This window comes from Serinus canaria, chromosome 28 (genome assembly GCF_022539315.1).
Source record: "Serinus canaria isolate serCan28SL12 chromosome 28, serCan2020, whole genome shotgun sequence".
In the NCBI taxonomy this organism is placed as follows: Eukaryota; Metazoa; Chordata; class Aves; order Passeriformes; family Fringillidae; genus Serinus; species Serinus canaria.
The window spans coordinates 2,259,907-2,276,613 of NC_066341.1; the positions used below are offsets into that span (position 1 = coordinate 2,259,907).

The 16,707-nt window shown below is 64.3% G+C and overlaps 1 protein-coding gene across 3 annotated transcripts; it reads right to left on the reverse strand.

Moving 5' to 3' along the window:
* Nucleotides 1-893: 893 nt before the first annotated feature.
* On the reverse strand, nt 894-16,665 carry PALM (paralemmin). Of its 3 annotated transcripts, XM_050986061.1 has the most exons (9): nt 16,606-16,665; nt 9,198-9,246; nt 8,207-8,287; nt 7,998-8,128; nt 6,781-6,901; nt 6,602-6,623; nt 6,290-6,352; nt 4,953-5,084; nt 894-3,768 (listed from the first exon to the last, which is right to left on the reverse strand). In XM_050986061.1, the coding sequence occupies exons 1-9, from the start codon at nt 16,608-16,610 to the stop codon at nt 3,203-3,205; spliced, it is 1,170 nt and encodes a 389-aa protein (XP_050842018.1). In that variant the 5' UTR covers nt 16,611-16,665; the 3' UTR covers nt 894-3,202. The 3 variants fall into 3 exon arrangements, with proteins under 3 accessions (XP_050842018.1, XP_050842019.1, XP_050842020.1); XM_050986062.1 differs by lacking the exon at nt 4,953-5,084; XM_050986063.1 differs by lacking the exons at nt 4,953-5,084; nt 6,290-6,352.
* Nucleotides 16,666-16,707: the final 42 nt, after the last annotated feature.

A 16,707-nucleotide genomic window follows, 5' to 3' on the forward strand; every position in this document is an offset into this window, starting at 1 on the left:
TAGCTCTGGCAGCTCCCACGATAAAGGCAGGGCTGTGGCACAGCGTCCTCGGTGCTCTTGGTGCCTGGATCTGGCTGGATCCCCGTGGAGTGGGTGACATCGCCCATGCCCAGAACTGCCCTCCCTCCTGGCACGGGATGTCACAGCCGAGCGGGCGATGCCGTGCCAGGCACTCAGCCCTGTCACTGTGGGACATCCCTGTCCTTGTCCCCTCTGCCCCCAGCAAAGCCCACTCCTGCCAGGAAGCCCCTCCTGGCCCCACTGCCACCCAAACACAGCACTGGTGTCAGACAGACCCAGCTCAGCCCAGCTGTGGGTGCTGGGGGTCCCACTTACCCCCTTGGTGCCCTGCTCCCGCTGGGGTGGCACTGCCCGGCCTGGGGACAGTGGCTGGTGGCTGTGGCTGCCAGGCTGCTCTGTATTTCCGGGCAGGTGAGCAGAGCCTGTTCTACCCTGGGGCTGAGCCAAAGTCCACAGGTGATGCCAAGGAGCCAGGAGCACTCCACGCCCGCACAGGGCGTGTGCTGGCACCTGGGCTGGCACCAGCAAGGGTTGAGGCCCCACTGCCCCAGGAGATAATCCCAGCCCTGGGCAGAAGCAGGACCAGAAGCACAGGGATGGACAGAGACCCATGGCCACGTGGTGATGGCACCTGGGGGCAGCCAGGAGACCAGGCTGCCATGTCCCCTTTACCTGGGCAGCCATGTCACCTTTACCTGGGCAGCATCCCCCCTCATCCCTTTCCTCCCAGCATCCTGGGTACCCCGTACCCCTCTCTCCCCCCATCCTCTGCCCACACAATGAGGGAACAGCAGAACCCATCCCAAACCTTCCACCCCCATCCTCCCAGCAGGCCCAGCCCAGCCTCCTCCCACCCATCGGTGCCTCCAGGCTGGTTGTTCACACAGTTTTATTTGCTCGGTTTTGGGTGTTTTACAAACAACGGGGTGGGGGGGGATGGGATGGGATGGGAAAGGGAAGGGAAGGGATTTCAAACGGCTTCGGCACAAGTGAAAAGCTCAGGGGCACGGGAAGTGCACTTCAGCAGAGCTGGGAGGGGACAGGGGCGCTGTGGGGCGGGGTGGGGACGATGCCAGGCCCACCACGCCCTCCTCTCACACCCCAACCTCCGCCCGGGGGTCTGGTCCTGCTCCCCACGACCCCCGGGGCCGGATGGGGCTGGGGGTCAAAGCCAACCGAGGGGCAGGGGGTGCCAGGGGAGGAGGGAGCCCCAGCTTGGGGCTGGGGGCATTGTAGGGCCCAGGGTGGAATGGGATGGGATGGGATGGGATGGGATGGGATGGGATGGGATGGGATGGGATGGGATGGGATGGGATGGGATGGGATGGGATGGGATGGGATGGGATGGGATGGGATGGGATGGGATGGGATGGGATGGGATGGGATGGGATGGGATGGGTGGTGTTGGCCCCTGATGTGGGGTGGCAAGAGGTGACATTCTCTCCAGGACTGTGGGGGCCCTGTGGCACCCAGCCCCTGCCCTGCTCTGCAGCAATGGGGCTCCAGCGATGCCCAGCAATGGATGGGGCAGGAGAGGCCCCCCTCCCCCTGGCAGTGCCCTCCCAAAGCCCCCTTCCCCAGCCCTGCCTCTCCCAGGGGCTCTGGGTGCCTGGCTGGCACTCAGGACAGCGGTGGCACCATGAGCCCTCCCCCCCTCAGCCCTGCAGTGACTCTAGTGGGGGGAAATCTGCAGCCTGGGTGGTACCTGGGGGACAACGGGGATGGCATGGGGACAGGGGGTGTCACTGCTCACACAAGGGGTCTGTGGGGAAGGAAGGCCCATCCTTGGGGGAGCTGAGCCCTGTCCCTGGCTGCTTGACCAGCGGTGTCCTGGTGGGCTGGGCAGCTTGGCTGCTGCTCCACGCAGCTTTTGGGGGATCCCCGGGGACTTGCCCAGCCTCACAGCACAAGGAACCCTCTCACACTTGAACAAGGATCCCTCACTAGTGGCTGCACCTCTGGGCACTGCCAGCCTGGCTGCTGCAGCTCAGGGACAGCTGATGTGGGCACTGGGAACCAAAAACCATGGGGGCCCCCCCGCCTGCCCCAGCTGGTCTCAGTGGGGAGGAAACGCTGGTGCTGGTGGTGAAATCCCCACTGAAGGGCTGGGTGCAGGGTGGGCAGCAGGGAGGCTGCCCTCTGTGGGACACCAGACCCCTGGCAGCTCCCAGTGCCAGTACTGGGGTCAACTGGGCTGCCCCACTCCCCTGGGGGACCCAAAGCTGCAGCCCAGGACCTCAGAACGTGGCTCTGCAAAGCTGCTGAGTGGCACAAGCAGGAAGGGAAGAGGATGCTGCCACGAGGAAACACAGGACCCCCCAGCCCATTCCTGCCCCACAAGGCTGGACCCCCAAGTTGCCCTTCCCTCACTGGCATTGCCCCAGGGGGACACGGGCACAGTTCAGCCCCCTGAGCTGGCAGAGCCCGGTGGCACCGGCTGGCAGCCGAGACAGAGGAATGGCTGTCACTGCCAGCAGCAGAGTGAGGGCTCCAACTCGTGGAGCTGAGCCCGGGAGGAGCAGAGCAGGCCTGGGGACAGCCTAGGCTGGCCCTGCAGGAGCCTCACGTTGCCCTGGCCATCACCACAGCCGAGTACCAGGGAGGGATGGACGCTGCCCTCCATGCCCTGGGCACGCCCTGCCCTCGAGGGCTGGGGGAGCGCGGGGGTGAGGACACGAGATGGAGCAGAGATGTCCACGGGCAGCCAGCGGCCAGCAGAGCCCGGCCGTGCCCCGCTGGAGGAGCGGATGATGGAGGCACAGAGGGAGGGGCTGGCACAGGGCTGGCTCCGATGCCCACCGCGGGCTGGGCCGAGGGTGGGTCCCGCTGGTGGCGGCTCCCGGGGAGTCATCCACGGACACAGCGTCGTCCTCCGATCCCCTGCCCGGCGGCTCCATCCTCCGACGGGGGTGGGACAGTGTCGGTGACAGAGGGAACGGCCCCGCTGCCGGTGGCGATGAGGCGGGGCTGTGATGGGGTGGGCGCACCGTGGGGCGAGGGGGGTCACTAATAAATACCACAGGCAGCGCTGGTGGGGGGCGGCACGGGGCTGGCATCGGGCGGATGGGGCGGGCATCGCCCCGGCCCCATTGGCACCACGTTGGATCTCCCCGGTTCTGCAGAAAGAAGGGCCGTGTCCGGTGGGGGGGGGAGCCCGGGGGGGAAGGGGCTCGGCGGGGGCTCACATCACCGTGCAGCACTTGCAGCGCTGCTTCTTCACGTCTGTCTCCTGCTCGGCCTCCTTGGCATCTGTGGCGTTGGCACCCGGCTTCTGCCCGCCCGAGCCCTCCTCGCCCAGGGGCTGGGCGGCCGCCGGCTCCAGGGCGGTGCCGTTGGGCGGCGTGTGGTCCTTGTGTGCCGGCTCCGCCTTGCTCTCGGCATCCTCGATCACCACCAGCTCCGCCTTGATGGTGCCCTCCAGCCCCAGCACCTTCTTGGTCTCGTTCTCATCCTCCACGTTCTGGTAGCCCATGAAGATCATGGTGACGGGTTGCTCCTGGCTGGCCTCTGTCCCCTCGCCCGGTGGCACCTTGGCTTGCAGCCCCGTGATCTCCCTCCGCGGCGTCGGCTTCTGGCTGCCGGGGGCGCTGCCACCGCCCTTGCCGGCCTTGGCCGGGGTCTGGCGCCCGGCGGCTTCGCTCAGGGTGGCCTCGTCCGCCTTGTGCAGGAGCTCGTCGACCTCGGAGGAGCTGAGGGGGTGAGCCCCGTTCTGCAGGGCCCCGTCCTCGGCACTCACCGCATGCACCACTGCGGGGACAAGAGGAGGGAGGGTGAGAGGGGCTCGGGATGGGGGCACCAGATGACCTGGCAAAGCTCCTGCTGGTGTGACCCACTCAGCCCCGGCTCCTGTGTGGTCACAGAGTGACCTTCCCCTCTCCAAAGGTCCTGCCACTGAGGCTGGGACTCCCACGGCATCCCAACCCTCCCCTCAGCGCAGCTGCTGCCAGACCCTCTCTCATCACCTGGCTCCTGCCTGGCAGCAGCCAGGGAGACTGAAATAAAAGCCCAGTGGAAGGAGCTGTTCCCAGAGCCTCAGGCTCAGCGAGTCCTGCTGGGGCCACGGCCGTTTGCCAGGCCAAGCTGCCCATGCTGGGATGGTGTCTGCTGGCAGCCAGCTCGGCCAGGGCCAGTGTGACACTCTGCAGCAGGTCACCACTGCCACCTCTGAGCCCCCAGTGATGCTGGGCACTTGCTGCCCCACTGTGCTCCCACCACATCCAGCAGGACCATTGCAGGTGGTGGCCCTGTGCTCTCCCACCCCACTGCTCGTGGCACTGGAGGCAGAGATGTGTGTCATGGCCAGAGCAGCCAAGGGCTCGGTGTGTTTTCCACTTGACCTGGGCCATGATGTGATGGTCAGTGCAGCTGCCTCAGTGGGCAGGCACTGAGTGAGGGACAGTGACCAGCCTGCCAGGGCCACACAGAGGGGTTGAATGGCTTTGTTTTCCTTGAAGAGGGGGTTGGTCCACTCAGACAGCACAGTTCCAGCAGGATGCCCCACTTCCATGGCTGGTCCTTGCCACCACGATGGTCCCTTGGGTTTCACGAGGCTCTCTGGAGCAGGTTCCCAGATGTTGCTGCACTTGTACCATCCCCATCAGCCACGGTCCCGGCTGCCATCCTGTGGGACAGGCCAACATGGTGCCCATGGGACAGGCTCCTGAGTCTTGGACACCACAGATCCTCTTCTCTGCTCTCCAGCAGTGCAGGGTCATGATGTGCAAACCAGGGCTGGCCCATCTGAGCCATCCACACCATGCTGCCATGACAATTCTGCAATCCACTGGACTGGAGTTGGTGAGGGATTGCCCTCACAGAGCTGGCAAAGCTGTCAGGAGCAGCCCCTGCACTTCCTCACCCTGCTGGGTGCCCGCTGGGATGTTCAGGTGGCCGCTCCCTGTCCCCTGCCACCGCTGTGGGCTGGCCCGTACCTTTCAGCTCATCCTCGTACACCTTGACCCCCTGCAGACAGTGGTTCTGGGGGAGCATGGTGGTGCTGGACAGGACCTTGGTCTCCCCAGTCACTCTGTCCTTCTCCACTGTGATCTCCACCGAGTACATGGCTGGGACACAAAGAGGACAGCGCCTGTTATGGTGGCCCTGGCCCTCCCTGTCCCTCGCTCTGCGGTTGGCAGTGGGACGGCGTGTGGCGGAAGCGCTGTGGTGCTCAGCAAGGCTCAGAGGTGCTCAGCAGGGTTCAGCAGGGATCAGCAGGGCCCAGCAGGGCTCAGCGGTGCCCATCAGGGCTCAGTGGTGCCCAGCAGTGCCCAGCAGGGCTCCACAGGGATCAGTGGTGTCCAGCAGAGCTCAGCGGTGCCCAGCAGGCCAAAACGGTGCCCAGCAGGGCTCAGCAGGTATCAGTGGTGCCCAGCAGGGCTCAGTGGTATTCAGCAGGGCTCAGCAAGGCTCAGCAGTGACCAGCAGGGCTCAGCAAAACCCAGCAGGGTTCACTGGTGCCCAGCAGGGCTCAGCAGGGCTCAGTGGTGCCCAGCAGGGCTCAGCAGTGTTAGCAAGGCAGCAGCGAGGAGCAGTCAATGGCAGAGGCAGGTGTGACATCCCTGGCACATCCCTCCTCCTGGGACTCCTGTCCATCCTGGTGCTGCTGGCACCACCTTACCTCCAGGGCTGCTGTGGTTCTGGGGCTGAGCTGTGTCCGTCTGTCCAGGCAGTGAGCAGTGCTGCCCTTAGGGCCTGGGCTGGGAGCCAGGTTCATGCTCAGGGAGGTGCAACCCCCACTGAGGGTGTTGGTGCTGGCGCAGCCCCTCTGCCCCCATGGGATGGGTGATTCTTGGCATCTCTCCTTCCACTCCTGGCCAGCCCCTGCCAGCAGCGGGGTCCCCTCAGCCCTGGGCATGGTGCTTAGCTCCGAGGATGCCAAGATGGGCTCTGCCCCATGGTCTGCTCTGAGCCACTGCCCCAAAGCACAGCAAACCCCTCCAGCAGCAGAGCTGGCTGCAGCCCCCCAGCTCCCCATGTGCCCCACAGCTCTCTGTGCCTGGCACTCTGCTGCCTCAGCCCTGCACAGAGAAGCTGCAAACAGAGTGGGAATGATGAAACTGGAGCAGAGACATGGAGCAGGGCTGAGGCAGAAGGACCCTGAGCCACAAACCAGCCGTGGGGTGAAAGCAAAACCAATGAGGGATGTTCTGTGCCCTGGGCTTGGAAAGGCATCGAGCGGCTGCGGGAGCGGCTGCGCTGGCAGCGAGGTGCAGAGGGGAGGGGGAAGCAGCCTGGAAGGAGCTCTCCTCCCAGGGCAGCGGGCACCTACCCGCCTTCATCATCTCACTGCCTTCCACTGCCTTCAGGGGGCTGCTGGAGACCCTCTTGTCAGCTGGAGATGGAGAGGAGACATGACTGCCTGAGCCCACACGAGCGCCTGGTGTGCCCACGGGTCAGGCCCCAGTGTGTCCCCCCATGGCTGGCACCTGGGAGGGCTCCCCCACCCAGGGCACCACTGCCCGGGAGGGGACATGGGGACAGGGCTCTTGTCTGGCTCTCCCCACCCATCTGGCCTCAGGGCAGCAGGAGGAGGGCACAGTTGGTGCTGAAACATGGCCGAGGGGAATCAGGATTCACCTACCCTTAACTGTGCCCAGAGGACTCTGCAAAACAGAAGGGAGAGGTTATAGGAGCTTCCAGGACCTGCCCCAGACCCTCTGCCTCCACACCCACCACCCACACACCCCCCCATGCCCACCAAGGCTGGGCACCCCAACCCCAGTGCTGGCAGCCCTGCCCATGGCCAGCAGCCATGCCCACCTTCTGCGTGTTGGGGACAGCCTCAGCCTTCTTCTCCTCCTTGGCTGCTGTCTCTGCCAGGTTCTCCTTGGTCGAAGCCACTGAGCTGCTGTTCTCCAGCATCTCCAGCTCCTTCTCCAGCCTGCAGGGAGAGCCAGGGCTGAGAGGAGTGTGGGACAGGTAACTGTGGTGCAGCAACACAGTGCAGGGGAGAGGGGCACACAGATTGTCCCCTGGGCTCGCAAGGTGCAGGGACACACAGACTCTGGAATGGCTGTCACTGCCTCTTTGCAGAGCAAAAGCCAACGGGGTCAGCACCAATGGATGGCAGAGACCCTGCCATGGGCACTGGGCAGGGGGAGTGACCCCTGCACACTCGGTGGCCATGGCAGGGCTGCTCCATCATCGTTCTGCTCCAGCACGTGTTCAGCTTCCACGAGGGCAATCTCCAGTTCTCAGCCTGGCAGCACAGCCCCACCGGGACGCAGCAGAGGTCGGGGGAGTCCCCATGGATCGGCTGCTGCCCCCGGCAGAGCTCCCCCGGGCTCCTCACACGGCGCCGGCCAGGAATGCACCGCGCCATTAGCCGGACACAAAGGCCCCTTCGTGCCTGACCCCTCTCTGCACCGATGCTCGGTAATTAGCGGCACCACCGTGACTGATTGCATTCCTGCTGCGCTGCCGGGACACCTCCGAGCCCAGCCGGGGCTCCGGGCCCCGCCTGCGGCTGCCCAGGGACGAGGGGGGTGGGCAGGGGCTGAGCCATCTCCCTTCTCAGCCTCCCCCTACTCCTTCCCAAGGGCTGGGCCACCACGATGGGGACAGAAGTCTGTGGGAGCCAGCACCCTGCCACCGAGGGTGCTGGGCAGCCCCCTGGGCATCCAAGCTTGATGTCTTCCACCCCGTGGCTCCCGCAGACACCCAAGGCAGAGCACAGCTGGGGATGGCCATGCCCAGAGGGGCTGCAGGACTGGGCAGGGTCTGCGTCTGGCTGCAGCCCCTGGAGAAAAGCTGGCAAGAACTCAGCCAGGGCTCAGGGCTCAGGCTCCAGGGTGAGCATCAGCAGCACCGTGGGGGGATCTCCTCTCCCAGCAGCTCCAAGCTCAGCGTGCCCTACCTTGTGCCCAGCACATGGGATCCACCTGAATCTCAGCACCCACCCGCCCCAGGGGTCTCTGGAGGGACTTGGGTGCCCTCTAACTGCACCCCAACATCCAGCCCCACACCGGCCCTGTTACCTCTGGATGGTTTCCTCCAGCTCCTTGGTCTTCACCTCATCCTCCTGCATCTGTTTCTTCATGGCCTCTTCCTCCTCGGAGGCAGAAGCTGGGGCCCCCTCCAGGAGCCATCTCTCCCGCAGAGCCTTGGACTGGGGAGGACAAGGGGGTCACGGTCCTGCCCTCCCCAGCCGGGGAGGCTCCCGGGGGGCTCCCGGGGGGATGCTCACCTTGAGATGCTGCAGCTGCCGCCTGTCATCCTCGAGCTGCCGCCTTTTGTTCTCGATCTCCGTCTGACGCTTCCGCTTCTCCTGGAGGGACGGGAGCGGCGGGGCCGGGGTGGGCGCGGGGAGGGGGTGAGCGCCGGGCATGGCCGGGCAGGGAGCAGCGGGGCCAAGGGGGAACCCCCGGGGGCTGCGGCTCCCAACCTCGGGAACACCCCACAGCACGGCTGCTATCGAGTCCCTGCTCTCTCTGGGACTGACTGAGGCACTGGGGGTGTGGAGGAACTGGGGCAGAGTCTGGGCACTGCTCACCATCTCAAAATGTCACCGTCCCCTCGGCCGGCCCCACTGAGCGAGCTGCCAGCCCTCGCGGGCTCTGCCTCGTTCCCCCCCTCGCTGCCACCCGTCCTGGGGCTGCTCCAGATCATTTCAGCAGAGTCAGACCCAGCCCGGACGCGTCACCCGGCGCTTTCTCCTCTGGTCCAGAACAATTTGCCCTTTGTGTGGCAGAGATGGGCTGGCTGCCGGCGGGGCTGGGCACTGGGGCTGCACTGGGTGGGTTCAACCAGCCCCCTGCCCTGCTCTGAGCTGGGAGGGGTCGCTCAGCAGGGCCCCCAACTGCTCCCTAATTAATACAATTACTAGTGCCCAAGCCAGGCATGGCTGGAGAGCACCATCCTCAGCCCTTCCTGGGGAAGGAGGGGGAGGGAATCATCACTCATTTCCCTCACTTGGGGCTCGTCAAGGCTCTGCTTCTTTAATTAAACCTCTCAGCTGCCTGTTGCTTGCTCTGTCCCTGTTTCAACCGTGCAGCCGAGCTGTGACACCCCAAGAAGAGCCCCCACTGGGCCATTCTGAGTCCTCGTTCAGCTGCTGGAGACCCCCAGTCTGTGGCTGAGCACCTGCCCCAGCTCTCCTGCACCTGCACCCTCCTCCCCTCTGCCCCCTGTGCTGCAGGTGATGCCCCGGGGACGTGGGGACCTGAGCAGGGACTCACCGCGATGGCCTGCAGCCTCTCCTGCTGAAGGGTGCTGGCCTCCACGACCCTGCAGAGAGCAGAGAGCAGCTGTGAGGAGTGACACCAGTGGCAGATCACTGGGACAGCGTGCAAACAACAAACCAGACACTGTGGAACATGGACAAAGGCTGAGCCCTTCCCTTTTACCATCTGCTTCCTCCTCGCTACCCTGGCGCCAAGCAGCCCTCACTGCTCGGCTCCTCCAGGCACCTCTTGGCCTCTGTCCTGGCCAAATCCTGCCTTTCCCAGCCCCTGGAGCACTCCTCTCACACAGACCTGCTCCTGCCGTGGTGCAGATGGAAGCTGTGAGCACGGAGGGGCTGGAGCAGGACGCTGCTGGCTGCCCCGCGTTCCAATCTGGCTCACGCTTTCCATTCCAATTTCCATTCCCTTTCTTGGCTGCTCACACCTTTCCCCGACTGTGACCTTTCCGGGCTGCACACACAGGCACAGACACACCGACACACTCATGTGCACGGACAGACACCCTCATATGCACAGACAGGCACACTGACACTCCTGTGCACGGACACACACATATGCACAGACAGACACACTGACACACTCATGTGCATGGACACACTCATATGCACAGACAGGCACACTGACACACTCCTGTGCACGGACACACACATATGCACAGACAGACACACTGACACACTCCTGTGCACACACAGACACACACATATGCACAGACAGACACACTGACACACTCCTGTGCACACACAGACACACACATATGCACAGACAGACACACTGACACACTCATGTGCACACATAGACACACTCATATGCACAGACAGACACACTGACACACTCATGTGCACGGACAGACACACTCATATGCACAGACAGGCACACTGACACACTCATGTGCACGGACAGACACACTCATATGCACAGACAGGCACACTGACACACTCCTGTGCACACATAGACACACACATATGCACAGACAGACACACTGACACACTCATGTGCATGGACACACACATATACACAGACACACTGACACACTCATGTGCACACACAGACACACACATATGCACAGACAGGCACACTGACACACTCATGTGCACACACACACGTGTACAGACAGACACACACACGTGCACAGACAGACACACCGACACACTCATGTGCACAGACACACATGTGTACAGACAGACACACATGCACAGACAGACACACCGACACACTCATGTGCACAGACACACATCACAGACAGACACACGGACACACTCAGACACACACGACAGCAGGCTCTGCTCCCCGTGCCACCGCTGGGCACCTCTGCAGCCCGGCCGTGCCAGGATGCCTCCGCTGGCAGCCACCCCTCTGGCCTGGCACGGCTCTCCCAGGTGCACTGGAGCGCTGCACAGAGGGGTTATCCCCAACCCGCAGCCACCTGTCCCCATCCCCGCCCTCCTTGTCCCCAAGGTGTGTCCCCAAGGTGTGGTGCCCCAGCCTGGCAGGACCCCCCCACGCCGCGGGGCAGCAGGTGCGGGGGCAGTGCCCGGCTGGGGCCGGGATGCTCCAGCGCCACGGGAGCCGCTGGCCGCTGGCCAGACGGTGCTAATGAAGCGCTGAGCTGTGGCACTAATTAGGGTGGGAGGCTCTGAGGTATTGTCAGGCGATGGATCAGCTCTGCTTGCTTCCCTAGAGCAAGGGATGGAGAGGTGGGCTCCGTGCTGCCGGGGAGGGAGTTTGACAAAGATGGTTTCACACACACGGGGTGCTGAGTGCCACACATGACACCCTGGGCTCTGCCCTCCCGTGCCAGCCCTCTAGGTGCCCTCCCAGGGGCTTCCCCACCACTCAAACGGGCTCTGCAGGGTGAGAGGAGCTCCAGCCTCCCCCTGCTCCCTCCTGGAAGTCAGCAATTAACTGGGAGCTGCTCAGAGGCGCCGTCCTCCCCTCACCCCACACCCTGGGGATCCCTGCAAAAATCCAGGCCAGGAAAACAACCGGGGAAGGTGTCGCTTTTGTGGTGGTTATTTTTGTGCTGTTTGCAGCGACGCTGTGACTGCTCCACTGGCGCAGGCGCAGGGCACTGCTCTCACACCCCTGTGTCCCCTGTGTCCCCTGTGTCCCTCACCACCCCACACCCCATCATCACAGGCTCCCTCCTGCTCTGGGTCCTCTCAGTCCAGCCCTTGGCACTCCACAGTCCCAGGGTGTTGAACTGGGCCCTGTTTCTCTCCTGGATCATGCCCTGTTCCATGGATCCAAACTTTTACAGCATTCCTGAAACATTCTGTTCTGCTTTTCCTCCCTCCTCCATTCTCTTTATTTTCCATTATTTGCTACAGTCTCCACATTCCCAGGTCAGACGCCAGGAATCTTCCTGGCCCAGGGAGAGACACAAAACAGGCTGGATGCCCCTCACTGCAATCCCTCAGCCTGCTCACACCCTGCCCTGGGGGCTCTGATCCATCCAGGGGGGCTGAGCAGGGACCACCCCGGCCCCCCCAGTCTCTGCCTGCAGGGACCAGGTGCTGAGGTGGAGGGAGGCGGTCCCAGGCTCCCCAAAATCCCCATCCTGCCTGCCATGACCTGTCTGGGGTCGGTGTGATGAGGCCCAGCTGGCCCTTGTGACTGATGGAGGCAGTTCCCTGGTGATGGTTCCCTGGCAACAGTGCCATGGCAACGGCGCCATGGCAACGGGAGAGTGCCAAGGGGATGTGGGGGGATGCTCAGGGGGATGTGGGGAGATACTCGTGGTGGCAGAGGGACCACAAGGGTTGGGGTGCCCTCCTCAGGCCTGGCACCCTGAGAGAGTGCCAGTCAGAGCTGTGGCATCACTGGGGCCTCTTTAGGGATTCTGGTGCTCTTGATCCATCCTGGGTGCCAGCAAAGGTGGGAAGGTGATCCCAGGGCCACTGAACACCCCAGGAGCCACCAGCCCAGACAAGGAGCAGGGAGAAGGAGCAGGGACATCCTCTCAGGGGGGATGACACCCTGAGAGCTCCCAGCAGCCATCCCCAGGCCCGAGGCCGGACCCACACACACGTGTGAGCTCACACACACACACCCGTGCTCTCCCTGGGCTCTCCAGCTCTTTCCAGCCCTGCTGATGCTGCCGTTTCCCACCATCACAAGGGAAGCCCGTGACCTTTTGTCTCCTCCCGCCTGACATGAAACAATAATGTTTATTTGCCTTCCTCCTTTTTTTCCCATTAGCTCATCCAAATGTGTGAAGAGCCGTTTCAAGCTGCTCCTCTGCTCCGCTGACCTCCCCTCCCTCCCCACCCGCTCAGCTCCGAGCTGGGGGAACTCAGGAGAGCTCTGTGCATGGGTACCAGCCCTGTGCAGGCCCGGGGTGTGTGGTAAAGGCAGCAACCGAGGCATCAGCGCCGATTTCCAGCTCCGTTCCATGCCGGGAGCCGGGCCCGGAGTGACGCGGCCGTGGCGAGGCTGCAAAGCTCTGTCACAAAGCCATTAACAGCGGGGCCGGGATCGAACGCCCCCGATGGCAGGCGAGGGAGGGGAAGGGAAGGGAGGGGAGGGGAGGGGGCTGCAGCCGCCCCGGGGCCGCCACGCATCGACCACGAAGGCAAATGCATCAGCGACAGCGGCTCGGGCAGGGATGGGCAGAAACGAGCGCGGGCAGCGAGCGGCGTGGGCAGCACAGGGTGGGGACCCTGCTCAGGTGCTGCTGCAGGGGGCTCCCCCTGCCCTGCCCCACACTGTCTGCATCACCCCAGTGGCCATCGCGCTCCTTCCCCGCTGCCTGCGCAGCCTCAGCCACCGCCGCTGCCCGGGGAGGGGACAGGGACAGGGGGAGGCGGGGGGAGGAGATGGCAGCCCCAGGCTCCCGAAAACGCAGATGCATTAGAGCAAGCCGAGCTGCCTGATTGATTCTTCGGGCTGAGACGTGGGCTGGGAGTGCCAGGAGAAAATGGATCCCATGAATATTTGATGAACGGAGGCTTGGGGAGGGAGTTTGATTGGAAAATTACAGATCTTTCAAACAATGGTTCAAGTGCCCTCCAAACACTTGGGTTTCCAGCTCCTTTCCAGTTAGAGGAGCAAGGCTCCACCAGGAAACTCCCCCCACGATTCATGAATGAGAGTGGAGCCGGCTGCTCCCCACCCCCAGGGGCACTGGCTGGCCAGGACAGGCAGTGCTGGCACTGGCCAGGATGTGGCACCTGTCCCCTGTCACCAGCCATCCCTGGGTTCCTGTGTGCCAGCATGGCTGTCCCACAGCAATGCCATGAACACAGACACACGAGATGTTCCAAGGAGCCAGCAGGAAGGTGGATCAAGGCACGGGCACCCCTGGGAGCCCTGACACCCTACAGGGAGCTCAGTCCTCGGCACCAAGCCCAGGGGCTGGGCCCAACCCAGGAAACCTGTCTGGGGCAGGATCCACCTGGCTCCTCTCCCTCCTCCAGGCTCATCCTTGCCCCTGAGAGTGGCTCCTGTCTGGGACCTGGGGGCTGCTTGTCTCAGGATGCACTGAAGAGATGCAGGAATCTGGGTTGTGCCTCAGCCCCAGCCCTGGCGCCTCCACTCAGCCCTGTCCCAGGGCACCTCCTCGGCTTTCCTGGGGCTCCTCCACTGCTGGAAGCCCAGCTCAGCTCCCAGCACAGCTCCCAGCTCAGCTCCCAGCCCAGCTGCAGCCCCATGAACCCCCACCCCCCTGGGGAAAGGGGATGTTTCTGGCCAGGAAGCAGGAACACCAACAGCAGCAGCTTCCCAGGAAACCTGCTCCAGTTCCTCCCAGTTCCTCCCAGCAAGGCAGGTCTGGCTGAGAGGCCCTGTCATGCAGCTGAGCTCTGAACCCCATGATCTGCCAGCCCCAAGCAGGGCTGGGTGCTGTTGTGGGGTGCTGTTGTGGGGTTTATGGCCTCCTCTGGGACAGGGTGACAGTGCTGCTCCAGCTGGACAGAGGGACAGGACAGAGCTGACCCCTTCTGGTTCCTTGCTGGCCAGGAGGCAGCAGGGTCTGGCCTGGGTTTTACTTCTCCCTGGATGCCAGCAGAGAGCAAGGGCTTGAGTCTCTTCCCAAAGCACTCATGGGTTTTTTCTCAGGCAGAAATCTCCCTCCTTCCCCTGCAACTGCCACCTTCCAATCAGAGAAGGCAGGACCAGGAGAACCCTCGCTCCAAGGAGACCCTCAAAGCCAGGGGGAGGCAGCAAGTGAAACAAACCAGCAGAGCAGCCAGATGTGAGAAGCAGAATCTCCAGCTGCTCACAAGCACTGACAGCAGCGGGAGCAGAGGGCACAAGAGCAGCTCCAGTGGGACCAGCACAGCCTTTACCAGAGTTGGAAAGTTTCTACCAAAGCTCCCTGGGCACCAGTGGATTGTGGCAGCCAGGACCCTCCTCCAGCCACAGCCTGTGCCAAGGCAGAGCAGGAGCCAGGGCAAAGGCAGCAGTGCCCGCCCCAATACCCATTGGCTGCCACAGAGCCAGGCCAACAGCGGGGCAGCACCTTGCCATGTCCCCAGCTGCCCTGGGGCCCTCCTAATCCTCCAGCCCCTCAGCCAGGCTCTGGAACTGAGTGGCTGGAGGGGTTCTGTTGTTTTGCTTCATGGCCATGCCCCCCACCCGGGGTCACTCGTGGATTTTCACTCAAAAAAAAGAGGCGTTGGCAGGTGCAGTATGTGGAGCTGGCAGGGGGGAAACCCTTTGCACCCCTCCGTGGGCTCTTTGGCCCTTGCTGGGAGGGCTGGCCCAGAGCAGGGTGAATGTGGAGCCCAGGGCAGGAGCCACCAGCCTGTCCAGCACCATTCCCCAGCTCAGCCCCAGCCCGGCAGCTCCTCACCCCCTCCCCAGGGCACGGCACGGCACACCCCTCGGCTCTGCCCTTCCCCTCTCCGCTGCCTTTTGGCAAATCACGAACGTTTTCCTCCCCAAAGAGGCTCCTTCCTGCAGGGACTGTGGCGCCGTGGAGCTGCCCCAAGCCCTGGCCCTGCCTCTGGCCCCTCCAGCAGCACAGGGAGCCTCTCTGCCTCCCCAGCCCCGCAGCTGCTGCACCCCAATCTCCACAACATCCCCGCGGGTGCTCCCAGCTCAGTTCCAGCCCCAAATCGGCCAGAGCCCACCCTGAGCCCAGGACACCCCCAGCCCACCCCTCACTAGTGCCCCATGGCCTCTCGGGGCTCCCAGGTGGTGACAGGCAGTGCTGAGGGACCTGTTGAGCACCCGTGGTGTCAGCAGCCAGTGGCAAGTGGATCCACCAGGAGCAGAGGGTGGCTGACCCCGAGCTGCCTGGAGGAACACCCAGTGCCAAACCCAGGCAGCTGCTGGGGTGTTCACCATGGTGGGCACCAGAGCCACCGGGCCTGGGTGAGACAGGGCCAGCGCTGGCTTCCAGCACCTCGAGCAGCCCCCCAGCCCAGTGCCCTCCTGGCAACAGCTGCTGGTGTCCCTAAAGGGGCAAAACCAGCAGGCGGTTAGGACAGTCGGTGGCCACAAGCCCCTAGTGGCCTCTGCCTGTTCCGTCCTTCCCCCACCCGCCCGGCTCCAAGCTCCCAGCGACCGGTCAGGGCCCCACCGCAGCACACAAAGGATGAGGCCGAGCTCCCAGAGTGTCCGTCTGTCCAGACTTCTCTGCTGGGACCCGGTTGACAAGGATCCCCCGGTCACAGCCGCTTCCCTGGGCAGGGGCTGGGGGTGCAGTGCAGGGAGGGGTCCGCAGCTCTTTCCACCCACTCACCCCACCACACGCAGCAGCAACAACAGGTTCAAAACACGAAAATAAACGCCCTCCCCACCCCCCCCACCCCCCTGCTTCCTGCACCGCTGCCAGCCCCGACACCCCTCGCACCCTCTGCACCCCCGCACCCCCAGCGGGGCCTCCGCTGCTGCCCCCCGAGCCGGCCCTCCGGGACCGGGGAGGGGCCGCACCTGCTGAGCTGCACCAGGGGAAGGGAGGCCCCGGGATCGGGGTCCCGAGCCCCAGAACCGAGGGGATGGGAGCCCCCGGGATCGGGGTCCTGAGCTCCAGCATCTGGAGAGATGTGAGCCCCCAGTTTTGGGGTCACAAGCACACGAAGGGGGGGGATACGAGCCCCACCCCCGGTTTTGGGGGTCCCAAGCCTCAGCAAAGGGGGATACAAACCTCCAGTGCCGGAGTCCCGAATCCCCAGATCAGGGAGATGCGAGCCTCCTGTTTTGGGGTGCTGAACGCCCAGGAGCAGGGGGATATAAGACCCCAGGTTCCGACTCCCCAGCCCCGGCATCGGGGGTGTACTAGCCGCCGGCAGGAGCTCCGTGAGCCGGCGGAGCGAGCTTCCCGCAGCCCCGGCGCGGGGGTCCCGAGCCCCGGCCCCCGCTCCCCGCTCCCCCCCTCCCCGGTACTGCGGTCTCAGCCGGCGGGGCCCGGGGGAGCCGCGGCCCGGTGCCGGGGTCCCGGCGCGGCTCCGGTACTCACTCCATGGTCCCGGCGGCGGCTCCGGTGGGGGCGGGGGGCGGCGGAGCGGGGCCGGCGGCCGCCGGCGTCCCGGCGCTCAGGGCCCGGCGGGCGGCGGCATCC